Here is a 25,336-nt window from a genome sequence, read left to right as displayed (position 1 = left end):
TTCTATTTCTTTCTTTCTTTTTTTTTTTTTTAACTTCCCTGTATAGCTTGACAAACTTCCTTATGGGAGATGTAGGCAATGATTCATTATTGCGACTGCCTGTTTCTCGAGAAAGTAAGGTAGGCCAAGTTTGTGTGAAAGCAGAGACTTTAATATTTTTAACTTAATATTTCAATAATTTCAACATTAGTCTTTGATAATTTTTGAGTTGAGCAAGAAAAACAGATCAGTTCATTTTAATATGATAATTTATGGTTAGTTTCTGGAGCGAAAATTTAATTATACTTTTTTTTTTTTGAATGGAGTTATCATTTTAAAAGAATATATCTGGTAGTTTTATGGTGTCCTCTGTAAGGAATCTATATGTCATAGGATCCAAAATTTTAGTAAGTAATTCTTAACCATTTTTCTTCCCTGACATTGTCACAGTTCTCAAAGACTGGTGGAAACTTAGAAAAATAACACAAGAAGTAAAGAGGGTGTTAATCCTTTCACACATCCTATAGTTTGTTACTGTGACATATTTATTAAGAGGCTGTAGGTCTTAATTCTCCCTAAGAGCAGTATGTCAGAAGATTGTAGTTCCAGTTCCCAGTTTATGTTTTTTTTTTTAAGATTTTGTTTAAATATTTGAGAGAGAAAGAGCAAGAGAGAGAGCATGAGCGGCAAGGGGTGGGGGACAGGTAGAGGGTAAAGGAGAGGCAGACTTCCCCAGCTGAGCAGGGAGCCCGAAGAGGAGCTCCCTGGGATCATGACCTGAGCCAAAGGCAGTCACTTAACCGTCTGAGCCACCCAGGTGCCCTCCGACTCCCAATTTAAAGAAAAACTGTTCTGAAATAATAGAACATGAAGAATGTTTGTAGAATATTGCTTTAAAGATTATAGTAGTAATATTTTGATTTGACTGAAAATGCAAGCTATTTTTAAAACTGCAGTAGGGACATGCACTAATAGTTTCTTTTCAAAGATGTTCCAAATCCAAAAGGAGTTTGACAAATATTTGAAAATGTGCCAGTTATTTCTGTTCTATCAAAATAATGTAAAAACTGCAGGTCTTTCTTAAAATGATGTAAAATATGAATGATTAATTGAAGCATTTGTTATATGTACTATAATATTGAGAAAACAATTGACTATTTCTGAAGTTATCCATTGACGAATCAAGGATAGTGTATAAATCTTCATGAAGAACTTTAAGATCCTTAAATATTTTGTTATTTATCATTTCTCTTCAACTTTTTCTTTTCAAACATACTACTAATTCAGAAGACGGAATAACATTTTATCTGTGACAAGGCTCTGAAGAACTAAAATTTTAGGTGTGAATCTTATTTCCTGTTCCTGTTGGCTCTATTGTGTGCACATACCACACTAATTCCTAATAGGAAAATACTTTTCCTTTCTTTTCTTTTGCACCTTATTTACCTTTTTACAATTTTTAATTAACCTGAGAGATTAAGCTTTCAAAATCCATGATAAATAATGCTCCTTTGGTTTGAAGAGTTTGAAAAATACTTTAAATAATAATTTCTATTTATTTAATAGTGTTTATTATGTACCATGCCCTGTGCTAAGCCTATATCATCTTAAGCCTTAAAGTAGCCTTATGAAAGTAGTATTCATATCCCCATTTTTACAGAAGGGCAAACCAGAGTTAAGTAAGCCTAAATATATAGTCCAGTGTCATATAGCTACTAAGTGATAGAGCTGGACATCAGACCCAGGTCTCTGATTCCTTTTGCATTGAGTCCCTGTGTTGTCTGTGTTGCCCAGCCAAACAGATCTCACAATTTTGGTAGATATGTTTTTCCTGCACTGTCTAGTAAGGTAGTCACTTACCACATGTAGTTCTTTAAGTTAATTAAAATAAATAAAATTGGGGTGTCTGGGTGATTCAGTACTTAAGCGTCTGCCTTCAACTCAGGTCATGATCCCAGGGTCCTAGGATCAAGCCCTACATTGGGCTCCCCGCTAAGTGGGAAGCCTGCTTCTCCCTCACCCCCTCTGCCTGCTTGTGTTCCCTGTCTAATTGTCTCTCTCTCTCTCTTTCAAATAAATAAATTAAATAAATAAATGTTGAAAATATACTTCTCATTTTATAATCATCATTACATTAGCCACTTTTCATATGCTCAAATAGCTGGACAGTGCAGATACAGAACATTTCCATCATCATAGAAAGTTCTGCACTAAGTTGTCCACTAGACTTTCAGAGAAATGCTTATCGAATGATAAAATGGTAAAAGATGGCTGGAAGAAACAGGTCTTTGTCTTCAGTGTAAGTGAAAATCTATTTAGATTGTTTCTGTAACTTCCTGACTAATATTTTTGAAATCTGTAGAATTTCGAGTTTCAAATGTATTTATTAACTAATGCTGTTAGTAAACAATGAGGTCATTTATTCTTGAATCTTGAGAACTGCAATTGTAAAAAGGTATGTAATTCTTACAAGATGTGGCATTTAAATAGATTATTTGGGCCCTTTTGAGTTCTAAATACTTGAAATTCTTTAACAGGAATTATGTCACAGTAACAAATTAGAGTGAAAATTTTCTGAAGCAAAGATCTGTTATCTTCTGCTCTAATCTTAAATTTGTTTTCTTCCATGTTGTAAGTCTTTTGAAAATGTTTCTGTGGAATCAGTGGACTCATCCAACGAAAAAGGTAATGCTTGAGGTACTTACAATCTTAGTCAGGTTTTTGCAGTTCCTTCCTTTCTTTCTTCTCTCTCTCTTTTTTTTAACCAATCCCCAATTTCCTGCAGTTACTTTCAATACATGTTTTGGATTATTTAATCTCTTCTTGCTTAGTAACCTGAAGTATTCATTTTTAACACAAAATGTTGTGTAAAATTTTGCATAAAAACTTCAGAAAAAAGACCTGCCAGAGTAGATAGTAGATAGGTAATATAGAGATGGATCAAGAATTACATAGGGTTTATAACTTGATGAATAATAGAAATATATATTAGAATAAAAAATATAATTTGAAACCATTTTAAGTTTAAACAGTGACCTTTGATTCTAAATTTGTCACTTGTTTTATTTTTTTTTTAAACAGTTTTCATTGAAGAACATCTTAGGATTTGAATGCTGCTTTGTTTAGAGTTATGTGCTGATATTTGATATGTACTTGATGTTTTTATTTTCAGGAAATTTTTCTCCTATAGAACTAGACAGTGTGCTATTGAAGAACACTGATTCTGTAGAATTGGCTTTGTCTTATGCCAAAACATGGTCAAAATATACCAAGAACATAGTTTCATGGGTTGAAAAGAAACTTAACTTGGGTGAGTTGCCCTTTGGGGCATCTGATTAACTTTGGAGTGTAAGAACTAGATTGTTTGCAATTCATTTTGTATAGGCAATGACTAATATGATTCCAAATTAGTAGCTGCTTCATTATAGTGAATAAAATCATTGTCCATTTTCTCTTCTTAAAATAGGAAAGACTCTACTTACAATAAATGTACTTATTGAACATTACTGCAGGCCAACCACTTGATCTGGGGACACAAAGACAAATAGTATACTGTCTTTGCCTTTAAGGAAGTCATACTCCAGTGGGCAAAAAGGAATGTAATCAGATAATATGGTTAAAAGAAATAAAAGCAACAATAAGCTGTATGAGCACCGGCCATGGAAATATTTTAATAGCTAGTATTTTCCCAGTGTTTTACAGTTGACAAAATACTTTCATATCCTATACCTCATTTAATCCTTACCAAAACCCTGGAAAGAAGGCAAGAAAAGAACTATTCCCATTTTACAGCTCAGACAAACAAGACAGGTGATTTGCCTAAGGCCAGATAGCAGATTTGTGTAGGATTATATGGCACTAACTGGAAGAATATGGGATTTGCCCAAATCCTGTGTTCTTTCTACCAGAATTATTTGCTATAAGTAGAGATGCCCTTCAGAAGCACCTGACTAACCTTATAAAAGGGCAGTACACAGGCCTAGGTCCCATCTCCAAGAGAAGTGAAGCCAATGTATTTTGCAAGTTTCCTAGTTGGTTTTGATGAGCACTTTGGATGAGAATCATGGTATAATATAATGTAAGCTAGTGTGTGTTCACTCTTTAACTTAGAATCAAATAATTTTAGAGTATGGAGGGAAAAAAGAAGTTAATTTATCTTCTGATGCTTTCTTTGACCTTTTCAGAATTGGAGTCCACTAGAAACGTTGTCAAGTTGGCAGAGGCAACTAGAAGTAATATTGGGATGCAGGTGAGTGTTCAGTGACCACCTAGGGTATTGGACCAGGAGGTCAGCTGGATGAGCTCATGGTAGCGCCTTATGAAGTCAGAGACATGTGTACTAAATACAGGGAAGAAGTGAGATGCTAGTGCTGGGCGAAATAAAAGCCTTTGAAACTTAACGTGGAGACCCATTATGAAAAAAATTGGAGTATTCACAATTTTATACAAATGTTGATTGTTTTGTTAGCCACTAGTCTCGCCTACCTAGTTTTATAATTAATATTCTTCAGTATCTTTCTCATATAGTCATCTTTATGACTAGTCATCTGTCTGCAGAAAAATGTCTAAACTTAAAATTTCTCCCTCTGAAGAGAATAGTTGGGGGGTTCTAGAACTCTAGTACTATTTCCATTGAATAATTTATTTTTCTATTTTAAATTCTAGGAGTTTATGCCACTGCAGAGTCTGTTTACCAGTGCCCTTCTTAATGATATAAAGAACAGTCGCCTTTTACAACAAACAATTGCAGCTCTCCAAGCCAACAAATTTGTGCAGGTAAAAATTTCTATGTATAGGGACGCCTGGGTGGCTCAGTTGGTTGGACGACTGCCTTCGGCTCAGGGCGTGATCCTGGAGTCCCGGGATCGAGTCCCGCATCGGGCTCCCAGCTCCATGGGGAGTCTGCTTTGCTCTCTGACCTTCTCCTCGCTCGTGCTCTCTCTCACTGTCTCTCTCTCTCAAATAAATAAATAAAATCTTTAAAAAAAAAAAATTTCTATGTATAATACACTTTTTTTTTCTTTTTTTAAATAACAGCATAGCTTTAGAAAACAGCTTTTTTTTTTTTTCTTGTTTTAAAATACCCTTGACAGCCTCTACTTGGGAGGAAAAATGAAATGGAAAAACAAAGGAAAGAAATAAAAGAACTTTGGAAACAGGAACAAAATAAGTTGGTGAGTATTATAATGGAGTTTCATTTACCTGCTTGCGAACATCTGAAATCATCTCTAGTATGTAAGCATCCACCCTGGAGATGCATTCCTTTGTAGTTTTTCTAAAATGCTATTTTAACTATTTTGTTGAATATGCTAATGAAACTTATACATTAGGGTTTGTTTCTTATTCTGTATTTAATACTTTTTCCCCCCATATAGCTGGAAACAGAGACTGCTCTTAAAAAGGCAAAATTGTTATGTATGCAACGTCAAGATGAGTATGAAAAGGCAAAATCTTCCATGTTTCGTGCAGAAGAGGAGCATCTGTGCTCAAGTGGTGGATCGGTAAAAAATCTCAACAAGCAGCTAGAAAAAAAGCGAAGGTTGGAAGAGGAGGCTCTTCAAAAAGTAATTATCTTTGTTGTTATTTGCAAGTTGAATTAGCAATAATCTGTGAAGGCTTTCGTTCTCAAGTGTTAGTATGCATCAGGATTGCCTGGACGGCTTGTTAAGACAGGTTACTGGGCCACACATCCAGTATATCAGATTCAGTTGCTCCAGGGCTGGCCCCAAACAGCCTGTGCTTCTAACAGGTTTCCAGGTGCTGCTGCTGCTGTTGGTGATCGGGATCCACACTTTGAGAACCAGTATGCTAAGAGATTTTTGCTTATCTTTAAAATATTTGATTTTGTTTCTGAAAAAGTATCTTAGAGAAGGCAGTAGTTTAATATTTTTTACTTCATTGTTCAGGAAGTTCACTTTTTAGGCAACTGGATGTATGTGTGTGCTAGTTCTAGTACCTGATAGCAAAGCTAGGCTGGAGCTTTATATTGCTTATTTTGAAATATAATTTGATGAAACCTGTAAGATTATATAGAAAATGATAAGTAGAAAAGACATTCATTTTGTGGACAGTATACTAATTGTAAATCCAACTTGACTATCCTACTTGACTATGCCTTTGAGTCGCTGACCAGAACAGATTGTTATCTTTAGAAATATTCTATTTAAAATGGACTAGTTAATTTTTATGCAAAAGGTCTTTTCATTTATTTCCATTGAGTTTTATTATAATAAGTATTTGTTTTAGAATATAAATTCTAGTGATCAGTGTTATTTTTTTTCTGTGATATTCTTGAAGGTAGAAGAAGCAAATGAACTCTACAAAGTTTGTGTGACAAATGTTGAAGAGAGACGAAATGATCTGGAAAATACCAAAAGAGAAATTTTAACACAACTCCAGAAACTTGTTTTTCAGTGTGATCTTACCCTTAAAGCTGTAAGTATTTTGTTCAGTATTTGGAAGGCCAGGGGCAAAAAGGGTCTAAACAATTGCAGAAGGGAAAAGGGTGCTTGATGAGTCAGGATTCTTCGGGGATTTAATTTCTAAAATTAATGAAACATTTAGAGTTTGGAAAACTGACTTTCTGGTTTTGGTTTGAGTTACATTTTTTTTCTGGTCCCCCACCCAGTGGATCAGTGATTTGTCCAATTAAAGTCTGGAGAGTTTGAAATTGCCTCTAAGCCACTGTCTTTCTTGACTTGGTTGACAAAATGGATTTGATTGTTGAAACTTCTGTCAGCACTATGAGATCTATTCTTTAGAATTTGAGTAAACTAAATATTAAAATTGAACCTAGGAATTTATTTAGGAAAAAAAAAAGCATTCTGCCCTCAAAGATTTTCATTTGCCTCTTTAAAATGACTTGTATAAAAAGTTTATATATAAAATATAATATATTTTTATATATAAAATATATATAAAATATCTTTTTTTGATGTACATTTCACAAGTTTTAACACGTATAAATTTGTGTAGCCAGCACCATCACAGTCAGGATTCAGAAGAATTCCATCACTACAAAAAAGTTTACTCTCTCCCCACCCCTAGCCCCTGGCAAGTGTTGGTATGTTCTCTGTCTTTATAGCTTGATCTTTTCCAGAGTGTTATATAAATGGAATTCTATGTGACTTGGAGACTGACTTCTTGTACTCAGCATAATATCTTTGAGATTCTTCATCAAAAGTTCATTTCTTTCTATTGCTGAGTAGTATTCCATTATATGAATGTACCATAGTGTTTATCCATTCATCAGTTAGACATCTATGTTGCTGCCAGTTTTGCATGATTGTGAATATAATTCACATATTATATTGTGAGTATAATTCAACTGCTATGAATATTTGTCTCTAGGTTTTTGTGTGAATATAAGTTTTCATATTTCTAGGGTAAGCTCCTAGGAGTGAGATTACTGGATGTTATGGTAAATGTCTGTTTAACTTCATAAGAAATTGATAAATTGTTTTCCAGAATGGCCATAACATTTTCATTCTAACCAGTAATATATGAGAGTTCTGATTGTTCTGCATCCTTGACAATACTTGTCGGTTGTTGTTAAATTTTAACTGTTCTAATATGTGTGTAGTGGCAGTTGTTTTAATTTGTGTTTCTGGAGTGACTAATGATATTGAGCATCTTTTCAAGGACTTATTTGCAGTCTGTATTTTGCCATTTTTAAAAACTGAGTTGTTCCCTTATTATTGAGCTTGCATATTTTGTCTTCCAGTCTGAAACTTTTTATTCTTTTAGCAGTTTGTTTCAGGGAATAAAAGGTTATAATTTTGATGGAATCTAACTTATCAATTTCTTCTTTTATGTGTCATGCTTTTCACATTATTTCTAAGAGAGTTTCAGAGTCACAAAGACTTCTATGTTTTCTACTAAAATTTTTATAGTTTGACACTGATTATGATCTGTTTTGATGTAGTTTTTATATAAGTTGTGAAGTATACATTAAGGTTCATTTTTTGCATATAGATGTTGTGTTAAAATTATGCCTGTGGGATTTTAATTTATGGAGGTGACTGAATGCTGACATGGAGAGGTCAATGTTACTGAAAGATGAATCACTTACTTATATTTCCCAAGGGAAGGGGATGTGCTGTACCATGTAGGGCCAAAGAAGTACCAAAGTACTCTTCAGCGAAGAGAGACAGGAGTGAGGGGAAAGCTGAGTACAGAGCCTTACTGGGGTTTCCAAGGGGAAAACAAGGTGGGGCAGGAAAAGCAGTATAGGATTGACTAGTTTGATGGTCTCTCTTTGCTTAGTACCTGGCCCTGGGATGATTTAGAGCAGGAGACAGTAACAACTTGGTGTGTGAGAATTAGATAATGAGGTTGTTTGGGTAGCATATGAAAGACATTACCCCACTACTGCCCACCCCTATGCTAAGAATTGGTTAGCCCTGGGAGGAGCAGACTTTCCTCACCCAGAAAACTTTTTAAGATGTCGAAACATTATAAAATACAAAAAATAAAAAACATTATTAATACAGGTGTCCACTTGTTTCAGTGCCGTTTGTTGAAAACATTGTGCCATCTCCATTGATTTGTCTTTGCATCTTGGTCAAAAATCAATTGACCATATTTTTATAGGTCAATTACTAGATTTTCTCTTCTGTTCCATGGGTATATGTGCTTGTCATGCCTAAACTCTACTACTGTGTTGATTACTGTTTTATAGCAAGTCTTAAAATCAGATAGTGTGAATTTTCAACTTTTTTTTTCCAGAATTGTTTTGAGTATTTAAGATCCTTTGGCCATAAAAGCATTGGAATCACTTGTGGTATCTACAAACAAATCCTGCAAACATTCTAATTGAAATTGAGTTAAACCTTAGATCAGATGGGAAGAATTGACTACATATGTAGCATCTTAACTCTATAGAGAAAGTTGTTCAATCCATGAAGACAGTATGTCTCTCCATTTTTTAGATACATGTCTCTCCATGAAGACAGTCTGTCTCTCCATTATTTCTTTTCAGTGTTCCAGAATTCATTTTTTATGCACCACACCCAGTGCTCCATGCAATATGTGCCCTCCATAATACCACCACCAGTCTCACCCAACCCCCTCCCCCCCTTCCCTCCAAAACCCTCAGTTTGTTTCTGAGTCCAGAGTCTCTCATAGTTTGTCTCCCCCTCTGATTTCTCCAAACTGATTTCTAGATACATGATATTTTTTTAATCAGCACTTTGTAGTTTTCAATGTAAAAGTTTTTCACATGATTTGTTAGATTTAAACCTCTGTATTTATGTATTTATTTGGGCAGCTATTGTGAATCGATAGATAAATCGATAGATAAATAGATAGATAAATACATACCACATATAATTTATGTGCATGTATCTGTGCACACATATTTCTTTAATTTCAGATTTCAGTTCGTTATTAGTATTTAGGAATACAAGTGATTTTTGTGTGTTAATCTTGTATCTTGCAAACTTGCTAAAACTAAATTGTTCTCGAACTTTTTTGGTAGAATCATTGGGGTTTTCTACATAGAAAGTCATGTTATCTACAAATAGCGACAGTTTTATTTCTTCCTTTCCAATCTGTATTCCTCTTATTTCTTTTTATTTCTACCTTAGTAGAGCTTCCAGTTCATTATTGAATAGGATTGGGTGAGAGAAGATATGTTTGTTCTATTCTGGACTTTAAGAGCAAAGCACTTAGTCTTTCACCATTACATATGATGACAACTAAAGGTTTTTTGATGATGCCCTTTCTCAGATAAGGAATTTCCCCCTTTTCTAGTTTGATGACGGTTTTATGATAAAGATGTTGGTTTTTTTTTTTCCACTGCTGAGAACTTTGGGGTTGTTTGTTATTGCAGCACAAGCTAGCAAAACTACTTCAGTATATAACTGAATATATATGTACATATATTCTTTAGTCCTTTATATACTATATACTATGTCATGTGTACCTAAATATGATAGAGGAACATCTTTAGAGCAAATAATATATTACTACAATTTATGCAATTTTTACTAATTACATTATTGTAAACACTTATAATTGTGTCTGCTTTTTTTCAAAAAAGATGTTGAATTGATCAAGTGATTTTTTTTACATCATTTAATTGATGTGATAATACAGTTTTTCTTTTGTAGTCTATTAATATGATGGATTGCATTGATGTTTGAATGCCAATCTGGTCTTGCATTCCTCGATAAGCTGCTTTTTGGTTCCTTTATATATTGCTGGATTCGATTTGCTAATATTTTGTTGAGTATTTTTTTCTTTTTATTCTCTGTTAATAATAAGACATTAGTATGTTATTTTTTTTCCTTATGCTATCTTTATCCAGCTTAATATCAGGGTAATTCTGGCCTTATAAAATGAGTGGGGAGGTGTTCTTTCCTGTCAGTATTCTGGAAGAGATTGTGTAAAATTGGTGTTATTTTTTCAGTTGTTTGATGGCATTCCCTGGTGAAAGCATCTGGGCTTGGGGGTTTTCATTTTTGGAAGAATTTTTACTATGTATTGAATTTCTTTTGAGAATAAGCCTATTTGAGCTAATTATTTCTTTTTGGGTGAATTTTGGGTGTGGCTTTCATGGGCCTTCGTCCCAGTTGTCTAGTTTATGTGCATAGAGTTGTTCATAGTTTTACTTTATCCTTCAGTGACTCAGTAGGTTATACTGATATCCTCTCTTTGACTTGTGATATTGGTAATTTGTACCTTCTCTCTTTGTCTCTCTGCTTAGTCTGGCTAGATAGAGATTTATTATTTATTTTACTGACCTTTTTGAAGAACTAGCTTTTAGTTTTCATTGGTTTCTCTATTGTTATTTTTTAATTTTTATTTATTTCTGTTTGCTTTGGGTTTATTTTTCTTCTCTTTTTAGTTTCTTAATGTTGGAAGCTTAGAGTGTTCATTGAGACTTCCCTGCTTTTTGTTTTCTTTTTTTTCCTAAGATTTTACTTATTTATTTATTTGAGAGCGTGAGTGAGAGAAAGAGACCATAAGCAGGGGCAGAAAGAGAGGGAGAAGCCAACTCTTTTGCTAAGCAGGAAGTGTGATGTGGGGCTTGATCTCAGGACCCTGGGATCATGACCTGAGCTGAAGGCAGAGGCTTCACCGACTGAGCCACCCAGGTGCCCCGAGACCTCCCTGCTTTTTTAATATAAATATTTAATCATTTAAATTTCTCTCTAAGTACTGCTTATCTATATCCCACAAATTTTGAATTTTATATTTCTGTTTTTGTACAATATAAAGTATTTCCTAATTTCCCTTGAGACTTCATTTTGACCTATGGATAGTATAGAAACTCATTGTTCAGTTTCCAAGTATTTTAGAATTTTCTGGTTAAATTCCTGATACTGATTTCTAGTTTAATTCTGTTATGATGAGAGAAATATTTTATATAATTTCAATTTTCATTTTGTTTTGGTTTGTTTTGTGATTCAGCATATGGTCTATCATGGAACATTCCATGCATATCCTTTTAAAATGTCTGGTCTGCTCTTGTTGGCTGGGGTACTTTGTAAATGTCAGTTGGTTATTGTTGGTTTATGGTGCTATTTATTTCTTCTATATCCTTGATGATTTACTTTTTTCTTCCATCAACTAAAGTGAAACGAGGAGTTCTTTTAAGTTTTTATTTAAATTCCAGTTAATTATGGGGCACCTGGGTGGCTCAGTGGGTTAAAGCCTCTGCCTTCCGCTCAGGTCATGATCCCAGGGTCCTGGGATGGAGCCCCGTGTCGGACTCTCTGCTCGCCAGGGAACCTACTTCCCTTCCTCTCTCTCTGCCTGCCTCTCTGCCTATTTGTGACCACTGTCTGTCAAATAAGTAAATAAAATCTTTAAAAAAAAAATAAATTCCAGTTAATTAACATACAGTGTATTATCAGTTTCAGGTGTACAATACAGTGATTCAGCACTTCCATCCAACACCCATTGTTCATCACAACAAGTATATTCCTTAATCCCATTCCCCTATTTAACCCACCCTCTACCCATTTCCCCTCTAGTAAACAGTTTATTCAGAGAAAGGAGTTCTGAAGTCTTCAACATAGTGTATATTTTTAATTCTGTCAGTTTTTGTTTTATGAATTTTGAAACTCATTTGCTTGTGTATTAATAATTGCTGTATATTCTTGGTGAATTGATCCCTTTAGCCTTATGAAATGTCTTTTTCAATCCTGGCTATTTTTATTGCTTTTTAGTCTTTATTTAATACTGATATAGCTATTTCAGTTTTCTTTCTATTATTTTTATTATGGTATATTTTTTCCATTCTTCTACTTTGAGTTATCATCATATGTAAAGTGAATTTCCTTTTTTTTTTTTAAGATTTTATATACTTGACAGAGATCACTGGTAGGCAGAGAGGCAGACAGAGAGAGAGGGAGGAAGCAGACTCCCCAATGAGCAGAGAGCCCAAAACGGGGCTTGATCCCAGGACCCTGAGATCATGACCTGAGCCAAAGGCAGAGGCTTAACCCACTGAGCCACCCACGCCCCTAAAGTGAATTTCTTATATAACATATAGTTCCATGTTGATTTTTTAAAAATCTGTTTTGATAATCTCTATCTTTTAAGTTAAATATTTAGACAGTTTATATTTAATGAAAAGGTATGTTCAGAATTAGGCCTACTTTTCTCTTTTTCTGTTTGTACTTTATGTTTTCCTTCATTTGTTTCCCTTTTGCTGTCTTATATTGGATAATTTGATAATTTTTTAGAATTATGTGTAATTTATATTATAGATTTAATTTAATCTATTTTTATTTATGTGTTAAAGTTACATTTTAATTTACCTAACGTGCTTATTTGCATTTTATTTTCGACATTTTAATTTCCTGGGCTTTTGACTGTATGTCTTTTTACAGGGTTTTTTGTTTGTTTGTTTGTTTTAATGGTTGCACTAGGGCTATATTTATAAAAACTTTTCACTGGCCTATTTAGAACTAACATTTTACCCCTTCAGGTGGAACGTAGAAACCACATAGTCTCACCATATAAGTCATTTTTACTTGTTTTGGGTTGTAGTTGGTATGTGTATGTTCTAACTATATACCTTGAAAACCTCACCAGACAATTTAAAATTTTTGTTTTCAAAAGTCACATGTTTTAGAAAAGAGAGGTCATCTTTTTAAATTACCAGATATTTACTATTGCTGTTTCTACTCTTCATTTCTAAGGTTCTTTCCCTTTGATATCGTTTCTCTCTTTTCTAAAGAATCTCCTTTAGCGGGGCGCCTGGATGGCTCAGTGGGTTAAGCCACTGCCTTCGGCTCAGGTCATGATCTCAGGGTCCTGGGATCGAGTCCCGCATCGGACTCTCTGCTCAGCGGGGAGCATGCTTCCTTCTCTCTCTCTCTGCCTGCCTCTCTGCCTACTTGTGATCTCTGTCAAATAAATAAATAAAATCTTTAAAAAGAATCTCCTTTAGCATTTCAGTTACAGCAGGTCTTCTAGTTGTGAATTCTGTATTTCATCTGAGAATGTCTTTATTTCATCTTTATTCCTGAAGGACATTTTCCTTTGATAAAGAATTTTGTTCTTTTCTTCAACACTTTAAAAATGTCCTTCTGGCCTCTGTGTTTCTAATGAGAAATCCATAGTCATTTGAATTTTTGCTTCCTCAGTGTGGAATGTGTTGTTGGTTTTTTGTTTTGTTTTTTGCTTGCAAGATTTTTTTTCTTTGTCTTTGATTTTCAACATTTTGATTATAGTTTATAGTTTACTTGGGTGTGAATTTTGTTGAATTTATTGCTTGGGGTTCCCTGAGCTGCTTAAATCTGCAGGTTTGACTCTTGTAATATTTGGGAAGTTTTCAGCCATTGTTTCTTCAAAAATTTTTTATAGCACTCTGTCCTGTTGCTCTAAGACTCCAGTGACTCAAATTTTAGACCTTTGTTTTTTCTCTACGGGTTGGTGAGGGAGGTGTCTTCCCCCCCCCTTAATCTTTTATCTTGATTGTTGTTCTATTGATCTGTCTTCAAGTTCACTGTCTTTCCTTTGTTACCTCTAAGAGGTAGAAGGTAGAGGAAGAAGAAATGACCAGGCCAGTCACTAAAGACCTAACCAAATCAATCCTATACAGTCAAAACAGTAAATTTTTCTGTTAGAGATATTTTATTTTTCTGTTTCTTTTTTATATCTTCCATTTCTGTGCTTAGACTTCAGTCTTCCCATGTTTTAAGATTATTTGCTCTTACGTATTTAGACTGTCATAATAGTTGCTTTAAAAGTCTTTATCCGATAATCCAAAAAGGTGAGTCATCTCAGGGTTAGTGTCTGTTTATTGTCTTTTCTCTTGCATGTTGATGAGATTTCCTGGTCCATCATGTAGCAAGTAATTTTGGATGGTATTCTGGACTTTTCTGTATTACTTTTTATGACTCAGGGTCGTCTTTCTAACCTATACTGAATACTGATTTTTTAAAAAATTTTAGCAGGCATTTGATCGAGTTATGTTCACTCTACAGCTCCTAAGGAGTCCCTTCCAAGTCTTCTAGCTGTGAAACTTAGCTAACCTACTTTGCTGCTATTGAGGGCCAAGGAAGGAAAGGATAAAGACATAAAACAATAGGAATTTCAGACCCCTCACTCTTTAGATCCAGTTCATCTGGTCCTAGAGAAGAATTACCCTCAAAGTTATAGATGTCTATTTGGCTGCTACTGCCATCAGTGCCACAGCACCACAGTTTAGTGCCTGGGACTTGCTTTGGGGCTGAAGGACAAGAGAAAATAAACAGAGAAAAGACACCAGAGAGTCCCCCCTGCCCAAACTCTTTCAGTCACATGTCTTTGAATAGGAGTTCAGTATTCCTGGGAAACAGTAGGAAAAGAAATAACAGGAAGCATACCCCTGGATTGCTCATACCTCAGTTTGTTGTTTCTTTCCACAATCTGCCTGCTGCCATTTATTTTCCAGAGTTCTCAGAAAGTTGAGAATTCAGTGGGAAACGGCAGGCGGGGAGGTGGGTAAGCCTATTCCATTTGAATCAGAAAGTATCCATAAAATGTTTCTAAGTATTTAAAATTGTATCTCATTTGTTTACCAAATTCTGATTAATGTGTGATTAATTTAAAGAGCCAATTTTAGCAAAATGATTTAAAAGAATTATAAAAAAGATCCCAGGATTCAAAGTTACATTATGAGTTACTTAGGCCAACCTTTACATTTGACAAGCCCTTTTCACCTCAGACAATAGCTCATGAGAGCTAAGATTGATATGTACTTGCCAGTGTATTAAGATCTTTGCCTACATGGGGCGCCTGGGTGGCTCAGTGGGTTAAGCCTCTGCCTTCGGTTCGGGTCATGATCCCAGGGTTCTGGGATCGAGCCCCGCATCGGGCTCTCTGCTCTGCAGGGAGCATGCTTCCTCCTCTCTCTCTCCTGCCTCTCTGCCTACTTGTGATCTCTGTCAGATAAATAAAGAAAAACTTAAAAAAAAAAAAAAAAAAAGATCTTTGCCTACATTAACTCATTTCATTCTCACACAATCCCATTAGGTAAATATAACTGTTTTTAGCTCCATCTTATTGGTAAAGAAACTAAAGTTTAGAAAACCTGTCTTCTCAAAACATGGTCCTTGGGCCTGACACATTATCCTTACGTTGGGAGCCTATGAGGAATGCAGAATCTTGGGTTTCAACTCAGACTTTTGGAATCAGAATCCACATTTTTAACAAGAATCCCCCACATGATTTATTTGCACATTAGCTTTTTATGAAGGATTTGCTTAGAGAAGTTACAAATAACTTGATCAAGGTCACCCAGCATTTAAATTATAAAGCTAGGGTAGAACTTGATTGAATGACTTCAGAACCTGTGCTCTTAAATACCGTGCTGTCTTGCCAAATGATTATTTAGCCTGTGTGTGACAACTCCAAAATTAATATAAGTTTTATATTGAGCTAAAAGGAAATCTGTTTCTTGTAGACCTTTCAAGTTATACCATATTCCTATAATCCCTTTTCTATAAAATAACACTTTAACTGTTTAAAGACAATTATTAACTTCCTTTCCTGAATGTTTTTTTCAGATTACACACCCCCAAATCTGATTTTTTTTTTCATATAACATGGTTTTAAGCTCTCTTACAAGGTATAATCTTGCCTACATACCTCTTTAAAATGATGCTGTTTGGTGATCCAGTAATTATGATTTCCTTTAATTTGATGTGATAGAAATAAGGGGTTACTTATTTTGTATGTAACGTATATATATTTATTGATGCCCACTGTGTAGATAAATGTAAGACAGATACCTGCTTTCAAGCAGATTAACATATACTTAGGAAGAGAGAATGAACACATCTGAAAAATTGGAGAGTAATACCTATCAGTGTATGAAATAGACTTTGAGGTTAAGGTTGCTCAAACTTGGACAAATCCCCAAACTTATGAAAATCTGTACAGTGTGTAATGTATAGAGACAGCTAATAGAGGTGCTCTGTGTATGTATTTGTGAATAAAAGTTCATATTAGCTAAAAGTTCATATCATTTTGAACCAATTTAATTAAGTTTGGTTGTTCTGTCTAGTATTTATTCACATGCAGATCCAAACAGATACCAAATCCAACATTTCATTTCTTGAATATAGATATTCTTTTCTAGGTAAGAACAATGACTTTCTCAGATTTCTTTAAGTTTTCTTTTTATATAAGATTTTTAAAACTTATTTATTTATCTGGGAGAGAGCAAAAGCAGGGGGAGCAGCAGGCAGAGGAGAGGGACAAGCAGACTCCCTACTGAGCAGGGAACCCAATGCGGGAGTCGGCTCTAGGACCCTAAGGTCATAACCTGAGCCAAAGGCAGACATTTAATGGACTGAGCCATCCAGGTGCCCTTCTTTATGTTTTCTTCTCCATCAAAAGCAGAACTTAGGGGTTTTGGTGACTTATTTTCAACATCTCAAATTGTTTTTAAAAAATTTTTATTTTCACTCTAGGACATATCACATATGTGATTGTTGAAAAAGCAAAATTATTTGAGGTACAAAGATTTTAGACACTCAGGTTCTCTCACTATTTTCTGGAAGATACACATATCACATTTATATCCTAGGAAAATTGTAAGTTATATCATGGACATTGAGGATTACTTCTGAATATCTTAAATTGTCTTGAATTATGAAATATTGAAGGGTCAGGGATAAAGATTTTAATTATATTACTGAGAGGAAGAAGAAATGACCAGGCCAGTCACTAAAGACCTAACCAAATCAATGGGCTTTGAAAAATGGGAAGAATTAGAGCAAGAGTTTTGTTTTGTTTTAGAGTACATTAAAAAAAAAGTTTATCTTTAAAATAATATAGGATAGAGAATTTTACTGAGCCGAATTTATTTTAGATTATTGCTATTTTAAATGAAAGAAACTTTCCCCATTATTTGAAATTCAAATTCTCTCTGAACAGCTATCATAAATATTTGTACTAATCCAAGTGCCATTGGAGGAACTAAAATTTTGCTGTAGGTGATGAAAGCTGGGGATAGATCTAGTTTGAAGTCCTGTGTGCTAGAGGGAACAGTTCCAGAAAACAAACAGAATTACAGTATGATATTGGCTAATCACACTTTCTATTACTATACATTTGGTCATTTCCCCTTTAGGAGGCACTAAGGTCACTGTACTAACTAGAGGACTAGAAGAAAAGTCTAAGTTCCTGACTCAGGTTGCGGATTGGGGCACAAAAAAATCTAGAGGCAGGATGATTTTTGAGGTACCTGTGAGCCACCCCAGGTAAGATCCCCAGCAAGTCCTGCAGGATCTACCCTATGGGGGTTCACTCTTTACTGTTTCTGTTAGGTAAGTGAGAAGGCTGAATAATTTAGGGAAAATAGATTTTAAGATTGAACTACCTGTATATATAACTCCTTTAAGTCTTTATTTTTAATAAGTACCCAGAAACAAACATTCAGCAGATGAATTGATTATGCCAGTATATTCATTTGGCTTTTTAAATTATTGGTGTTTTTAACTAGATTCATAAAGCTTATTAAAAAGTACAAAAAATGTACAGTTACCTTTAGGATCAAGAGATTAAGTTCAGTTTACCATTAACTGGAGAATTTTCTCATCATAGCCAGTTGCAGAACTTAAACTTTACCATCTGCCATTTGAATTTCCTTTGTTCCTTGAGAGAGTTATAACACACACAAGCTATTCTTTTATGTGCACTTTTCAAATACTACTTATGCTGAGTCTTATTTATCCTTTGGGAATGCCTGTCTACCTTGGAAAGGTCTCAGAGGTCAATCAGAAGTTCAGCAGATTATGTGGTGTAACAAGAGAAATGAAGAGGAAACATGGCAGTCTTTGAAATAATATTAAGCCGATTGAAATTTGGCATTTATTCACATTGCTCACCTGGAAGCCAGAGTGGCATTTTATAACATGAATTCTGTGATAGCTCTTTAACACCCTTTAAAACCCTCCATTGGCTTCCCATTGTACTTAAATTCAGACTCCTTACTTCTGTTTAAATGCCTCCTCTTTCTGGTATCATCTCCAACCGAAACTTTACCTCTTTGGACAAGGGTTCCGCCATATTGACCTTTCAAGTGTTTCTTGAGCATGGCAAGCTCTTTCTCAGTCACTTTTGCTCTGGGGTCTCCGTGCTACCTCTTCCTTTTTTCTGGATTGGGCTTCTCCCTGAAACTTTCCATTGGCTCTTTCTTACATCAGGTCTCAGTTCAGGTGTGACCTACTCAGAGAGGCTTGACTAACCTGCCGTATCAGAAGTGCCACTCTGCAAATGCATCCCAGCACATATTCCATAATTTGACAGTCTTATATAGTATTTATAGAAGTTTTCAATACCAGAAATTATCTTATCTACAGAATCTATTTACCCTCTCTTTTACTTCACCTTCAGGAGAACATAAATTTTGTGAGGACTGGGATCTCATCTGTTTATTTGCCAAAATATACTCAAAGACTGGGTTTCTGAGAACACTAAATTAGTTCATTCGTGTACAACTCTCTGAATGGATTTGGCACGTTTGCAGGCACTTGCTGGCTGTTAAAAATTGCTACTATTACTATGAGTAGTAGGAATAGTAGTATATGTAGGCATTTGTAGAAACTCAGTGGGATAATATATTTTGGATAGATTCAAGATAATGCCTAGTTATTAAAGCTGAGTTCCTTAGGATACATTATAATTGGAAAGCATTTTTTAATAGGATTGAAAAAGTAAAAGTCAAAATAATTATGCTCTGATTGAAACCTTTTCCCTTATGTTTCTCACTTAAGAGTTTATACTGTTGCAGTCAGACCATCAGCATATGGAGCTGGGGATCCTCAAAACACATCTGTCTCCTAATATTATGAACCAGTAGGACAAGGGAATGTATTTTTGAACTTTTCAGTTTACAGTCAGTTTTGCTGGCAACGATTGCTCCTAGATAGTGAATTACAACTCTTGTTTGTTTGTTTGTTTTTTTCTAGATCTAGACCTAATCTAGACCTTGCACAAAGCCAGGCAACCTGGTATGATTGTGGTGATATTCATTGTTCTGTGCTTCACTGTATGGCCTTTTTTCTTTCGAAATCAATATGTCTTTATATAGTGTTCTGTATAGTGGAAGTTATTTTGCCTTTTGTCTCTGTCTGTGACCATAGGTGACAGTTAACCTCTTCCAGATGCAACACCTTCAGGCAGCCTCCCTTGCAAACAATTTACAGTCTCTCTGTGATAGTGCTAAACTCTATGACCCAGGTCAAGAGTACAGTGAGTTCGTCAAGGCCACAAATGCAACTGAAGAAGAAAAAGTTGATGGGTAAGAATTAATGTGTAGATGAAATTATCTCAAAAGATAAAACCTTTATTGCTAAGTTCCTATCTGATAGTAGGTGGTGTCTTTTCTAACATTGGCAGAATTGACTTTAAAACTTTCTGAACTCATTTTATATTCAGATGTGACTCACTTAAGAGTAAAGCTTTTCATTTTGACACAGAGCTCAGTTCTTTGAGATTTAGAAATCCTTTGAGAATGGCAAATCATATTCATATCTATTTTGAATGTCTACATATTTAACAACCTACATTTTCTATAGACGTTATACTAGAAAAGTTTAACCATGACATGAATTATTGACCATACTTTTGCTACTCTTTTCCATGTTTTGGCTGTAATAAGTTCAAATGATTAATAAATTTTGTTCACATCTTCTCTAAGAAGTTGAACCATATAAGATTTATTTTTAATATTTAATTACTCTGTTCATTAAAGTAGCAGATTTTTCTGAAAATAGAATAAAATAGTCTGGGTATTAGTCATTCTTCTAAATGATGAGTTTTATTTGGGTTTTTCTTAGGAATATAAATAAACCACTAACAAATAGTCCCCACACTTCTGGATACAGACCTACCGACTCGTTAGAGGATGTAGTGCGCCTTCCTGACAGTTCTAGTAAGATTGAAGAGGACAGATGCTCCAATAGTGCTGATGTAACAGGTAGAATTTCACATTAAAGAGAGCTCTGATTTATGGAAGATCAAGTTGTTTAAATGGGATTATTAAATGAGTTGCAACTCTGGAATTTAAAAATCAGGCCTTGAATTAAAACTTCATGAGGCCTTATTCACAGTTGTAAGCACTGTGCCTGTCTTAAAGTTGACTATTTGATCACTGTACAGAAATTTGACTTGTCTCATTTTATGTAATGTCAGTATTTCACCTCATGAAATCTGTCTGTAGCCAAGTTTGACTTTAAATATTCTTTTCTTAAAGGTCCTTCTTTTATAAGGTCATGGACATTTGGGATGTTTAGTGACTCTGAGAGCACTGGAGGAAGCAGTGAATCTAGATCTCTGGATTCTGAATCTATAAGTCCAGGTACATAGCATTTAAGTCTAGCAGAGAAAATTCAATGACATATTCCTTTTGGGGGATATATTTTAACCACCTGATTTTTTTAATCAACTGTCTCCTAGAGAGGAGTATATACATATACACATGCAGTTTAAAGAAAATTAAGACAAACCCTCATATATTCACCACCCAGCCTATAAGAAATAAAACATGATCAGTATATTAGCAGGGCCCTGTGGACACGTCCTTGAAAACCTTACCCCACTGTGCCCCAGAACAGACCATCTTCCTGGATTTTTTCAGTCATTCTCTAGCTATTTTAAATGTTTTACTACCTGTATCTACTTGAGCTTTGCCCTCTTTGGAATGTTATACAGATGGAATTATATATGCCATTTTTTGTGTGACTTCTCATGTTTTTTTTAGATCCATGTTGATGTGAATAGCTGTCCTTATATATCTTTATTTTATACTTATAATCTATATAGTATTCCATTCTGTGAACATAACTATACATTTTAGATTGTTTTGTAGCTAATTGCTTTGGTGAACAATACAGTTAACACCAATTTTGTGCCTGTGATTACTTAACTCAGTTTTTAAAAAGTACCTTTAAAAGGCACTTTGATAAGGAGAGTCCAATGCTCCTTAGAGAGGCAGGATAGATGTGTTGACTTCTCCTTAGTGGCTTCAAAGAGGATGACTTGCCATAGGTAATATAGCTAGCAGGGAAAGAAGGTAGCATTTGGACCCATGAGATTCTTCCTTAGACATTCTTTCTCCTCCACTCTTCTACCAAAGATTGCTCCAATCCTGTTCTTCCCAGCCCTTCTTCTAGGACCCTTGGCACTATGGAATATATGTTATAGGATATAACCTGCCTCAAAAGTCCAAGGCACTTTTTAAATAGTGTTCTATATATTACAGAAATTTTATTTATATAAATAAATCTCTTGAAATTTAAAGTAAGAAATAACTTCCATGCAGCATGTGAGGTTTGTAGGCTTACTCTGTGTCTTCCTTGAAAACTAGTTGTGTGCAAGTGACACCCTGAAATTGTGAGCCTGAATAATACTTCGCTGAGTGTTTGTAATTGACTCTGTAAAAACATGATGGTTGTAGCTATCCCCAGAAATTAAGACCCATTCTAGAGCAAGCCCTAAATTATTTGGAATCCCATAAGACTACATGTGATAAAGACAAAAATTTGAAAACTAGTTACATGGTAAATGGTGAAGACCTGGGGAGGCCTGACCTGGGAATGAAGGAAGTGGGGAACACCACAGCCATCTTCACATCCTGGAGTGGGAAGGGATTGAAGGACAGTGCTCCTCTTCTTCAGGAAGAACGGGGACCAAAGGCTGGGGTTCATGGGCAGGCAGGTTGCTGCTCAAAAATACAAGGAGGCCATCTCACAGTTAGAATAGTTCTAAGTAGAACGTGGCACCCCATGATTTCTCAGTCACTGAGAGCACAATTCAGAGCAAAAACTAGGTGACTGCCAGCCTCTTAAGCATATTTTGAAGAGGAATCTTTTGGAGGGAAAGATGTTGGTTGAAATCATCTCTAAAACCTTTTCTAACTCTCAACCCTAAGCTCATGAAGGCCTTGAGGTAAGTGAGATCTTCCACTTGGATAGCTAGAGTCCTGGCTGTATGCTCTGCAAGGAGCAGAGGAACCTCAGGCCCTAGTCAGACGGCTCTGAGACGCACGCAGAGTCCTTTGCTGCCACAGCTTGTGTCCTGTGCGCTCAGCTCCCTGCTAGGGATTTTCATTCCTGCTTCCCGCTTTCCCATCCTCTCAACTTGAAATATTACCATTGTGTTGCTGTATTCATTAGATTTTTGTGTATTATTTTTGTAATTTGTAATTACAAAATTTGTAATTCGATTCAACAAGCATTTAATGACAGTGTACCATTGTGCTAGGCACTTTGTTAGATAGTGGATGGTAAGACATGAATAGAAAAGAATCTCTGTCCTTGTAGAGCATATAATCTCTTAACTATCACAAGTTGGCAATAAGATCTCATTGGAATGTACGGTTCCTCAATTTTAAATTTATTTGGAAAAGTCAGGTTTGGTTGAATTCTCTTTTGTTCCTAATAATAAAAATTAGAATTCCCTATATCTAAAGTCTGAGAATGGAAACAGCTTTTTGCATTGTAGCCCACAAAATAGTATGACTTGTGTTGTTCAAAAAATATTGTCATTACCCATTTCTTAAATTCTACTGTGAACGGTCAGGTGATTGTAGTCACAATTTCCTTTTAGGAGACTTTCATCGAAAACTGCCACGAACTCCATCCAGTGGAACCATGTCTTCTGCAGATGATCTAGATGAAAGAGAACCACCTTCCCCCTCAGAAGCTGGTATTGCTCTCACCTGAATCAAGTTCCCACTAAACCCTTTGAGCCAGCAACACTGCATGATATTAGGAAAATAGTATAATTTAAAGAATTACTTTGCTGTGTATTAAAAGACATTATATTGACTTAAATCTATCCCAAAAATTATGTACAAATATGGGTTGATAATGCACTAGTGAAATGTTAGAAATAAGAATAAAAGAATAAGTAACAAAACTACTAGATCTAAAATGTATTAGCAGGGTGCAAAAATAGGCTAGTTAGTTTGATCTTTTATAAACCTCATAGAGTGACTTAACTGTTAAAAGTGTTGCAATGCATGAGAATCTCTGAAAAAGTCTCTTGAAATAGTGCGCAAGAAGTTAGGCAGGAAGATTAAATAAATATGTTCTTGAGGACAAGGAAAGTTATGGATGTTAACAGATATGAGAGAAATCAGTTACCTTAAGGACCTGAATTAGACTCATATAAATTAGTTTTGTACATTGAGAACCCCTTATACCTGTTTGGGCATCATTTACTAGAATAATATGGAACATCTGACCTCAGGTAGGATACTAATGGAAAACTAGCTAGTATTATCTTTAATTTTATGATGAATTCTGAGTAAGAGTAACTTTATCTTTAATGCAAATAACAGTGACACTTACTGGTCTCATACAGCTAGTTTTCTTTGAAGCTTTCATAGGGACATTTTCTAAGAATGTAATACCACCTCTGTAACAGCCTTCCAGGTGCTATAAAGGGTATATTAATAACAGTGTAGATTTGCTGATGTTGAAAACATTATGCCATCCTATTTTAGAAGTATCTTAGTGGTTTTTTGGTGATTTTTTACTTACAGCTCAAACGTGTACTTTGTAAGAGATCTATAAATTCGATGCCTATTTTGCTGTTGCAGACTCAAAATAATCGCTTCCTGTGACATATGAATGTTACAAAGTCTAAAGATTTTTCAGAATTTAGCATCATGTGTTATAATTGTTATGTCATCTTACAATTCTTATACCAATTTATTTTTGTTTCAAGGACCCAATTCCCTTGGAACATTTAAGAAAACATTGATGTCAAAGGCAGCTCTCACTCACAAGTTTCGAAAATTGAGGTCCCCCACAAAATGTAGGGATTGTGAAGGCATTGTAGTATTCCAAGGTGTTGAATGTGAAGAGGTAAGATCTTTCTGGAATTCCATTAGCTCTTTCATGCTTTTTGCCTTATACTTTTCTGTTACTAATTTTATTGATTAGGCTCTCTTACATGAGTATTTTTAATAAATTGAACCACAGTGTAGTTTTGTAATTCATTTAGCTATTAAGTATAGTTCAGACACCACAAGTAATATCTTTTAAAATAATTTTTGTTGAGTTACCATTCTACCTATAGTTTGCTCAGTTGTTCATAGTTTTGAGGTAAATGAACCATTTTTTAACTGTCATTTTCTTGTAGTGTCTCCTTGTTTGTCACCGTAAGTGTTTGGAAAACTTAGTCATCATTTGTGGTCATCAGAAACTTCCAGGGAAAATACACTTATTTGGAGCAGAATTCATACAAGTTGCAAAAAAGGAACCAGATGGCATCCCTTTTGTACTCAAAATATGTGCCTCAGAGATTGAAAATAGAGCCTTGTGTTTACAGGTACGTTGTAAAATTAAGTTTACAATTAATTTAAAATTAAGTTTAAAAATATAAATGCCCGTGTGATTTGTTCTAATGATGAGCCTTTAAAGGAAAACAGTGCTCTCAATTTTTAACAAGTAAAAGTCTCTTTAAAAGAATTTATTCAAAATAAATAAAATAATAAATAAAATCTGAATTTATTCAGATTTATTTAGAAAATATTACCTCATTTGGCCCTAGTTTTTTCCTGAATTATTTTTTTTTAAGATTTTATTTATTTATTTGCCAGAGAGAGAGAGCGAGGGAGAGAGAGAGAGAGAGCGTGAGCAGGCGAGCACAGGCAGAGAGAGTGACAGCAGAAGCAGAGGGAGAAGCAGGCTCCCTGCCGAGCAAGGAGCCCGATGTGGGACTCGATCCCAGGACTCTGGGATCATGACCTGAGCCGAAGGCAGCTGCTTAACCAACTGAGCCACCCAGGCGTCCCTTTTCCTGAATTATTAATAAAAATTGAAGTAGACACATCAGATGTATGGAGATGTCTGCATTTAGCCATTTGTTCTAAAGGAGAATTTTGCCAAATGTTTCC

General features: G+C 35.0%; 1 protein-coding gene across 2 annotated transcripts in view; it reads left to right on the top strand.

Annotated features, from left to right (window-relative positions):
* ARHGAP29 (Rho GTPase activating protein 29) overlaps positions 1–25,336 on the top strand; it is a 62,922-nt gene that overhangs the window by 26,358 nt on the left and 11,228 nt on the right. For both annotated transcript variants that reach the window (XM_044238717.1, XM_044238718.1), the window contains 14 exons: positions 47–119; positions 2,616–2,664; positions 3,152–3,289; positions 4,164–4,228; positions 4,645–4,755; positions 5,073–5,153; positions 5,355–5,543; positions 6,277–6,414; positions 19,572–19,729; positions 20,268–20,407; positions 20,684–20,788; positions 23,038–23,136; positions 24,163–24,302; positions 24,580–24,768. In XM_044238717.1, the coding sequence (XP_044094652.1) occupies positions 47–119; positions 2,616–2,664; positions 3,152–3,289; positions 4,164–4,228; positions 4,645–4,755; positions 5,073–5,153; positions 5,355–5,543; positions 6,277–6,414; positions 19,572–19,729; positions 20,268–20,407; positions 20,684–20,788; positions 23,038–23,136; positions 24,163–24,302; positions 24,580–24,768 (1,675 nt within the window). The remainder of the gene's footprint in view (positions 1–46; positions 120–2,615; positions 2,665–3,151; positions 3,290–4,163; positions 4,229–4,644; positions 4,756–5,072; positions 5,154–5,354; positions 5,544–6,276; positions 6,415–19,571; positions 19,730–20,267; positions 20,408–20,683; positions 20,789–23,037; positions 23,137–24,162; positions 24,303–24,579; positions 24,769–25,336) is intronic.

The sequence above is a fragment of the Neovison vison genome, chromosome 2 (assembly GCF_020171115.1).
Source record: "Neovison vison isolate M4711 chromosome 2, ASM_NN_V1, whole genome shotgun sequence".
NCBI classification, from domain to species: Eukaryota; Metazoa; Chordata; class Mammalia; order Carnivora; family Mustelidae; genus Neogale; species Neogale vison.
The sequence above is the reverse complement of the archived record's forward strand: the minus strand, read 5'-3'. Positions and strand labels throughout refer to the sequence as shown.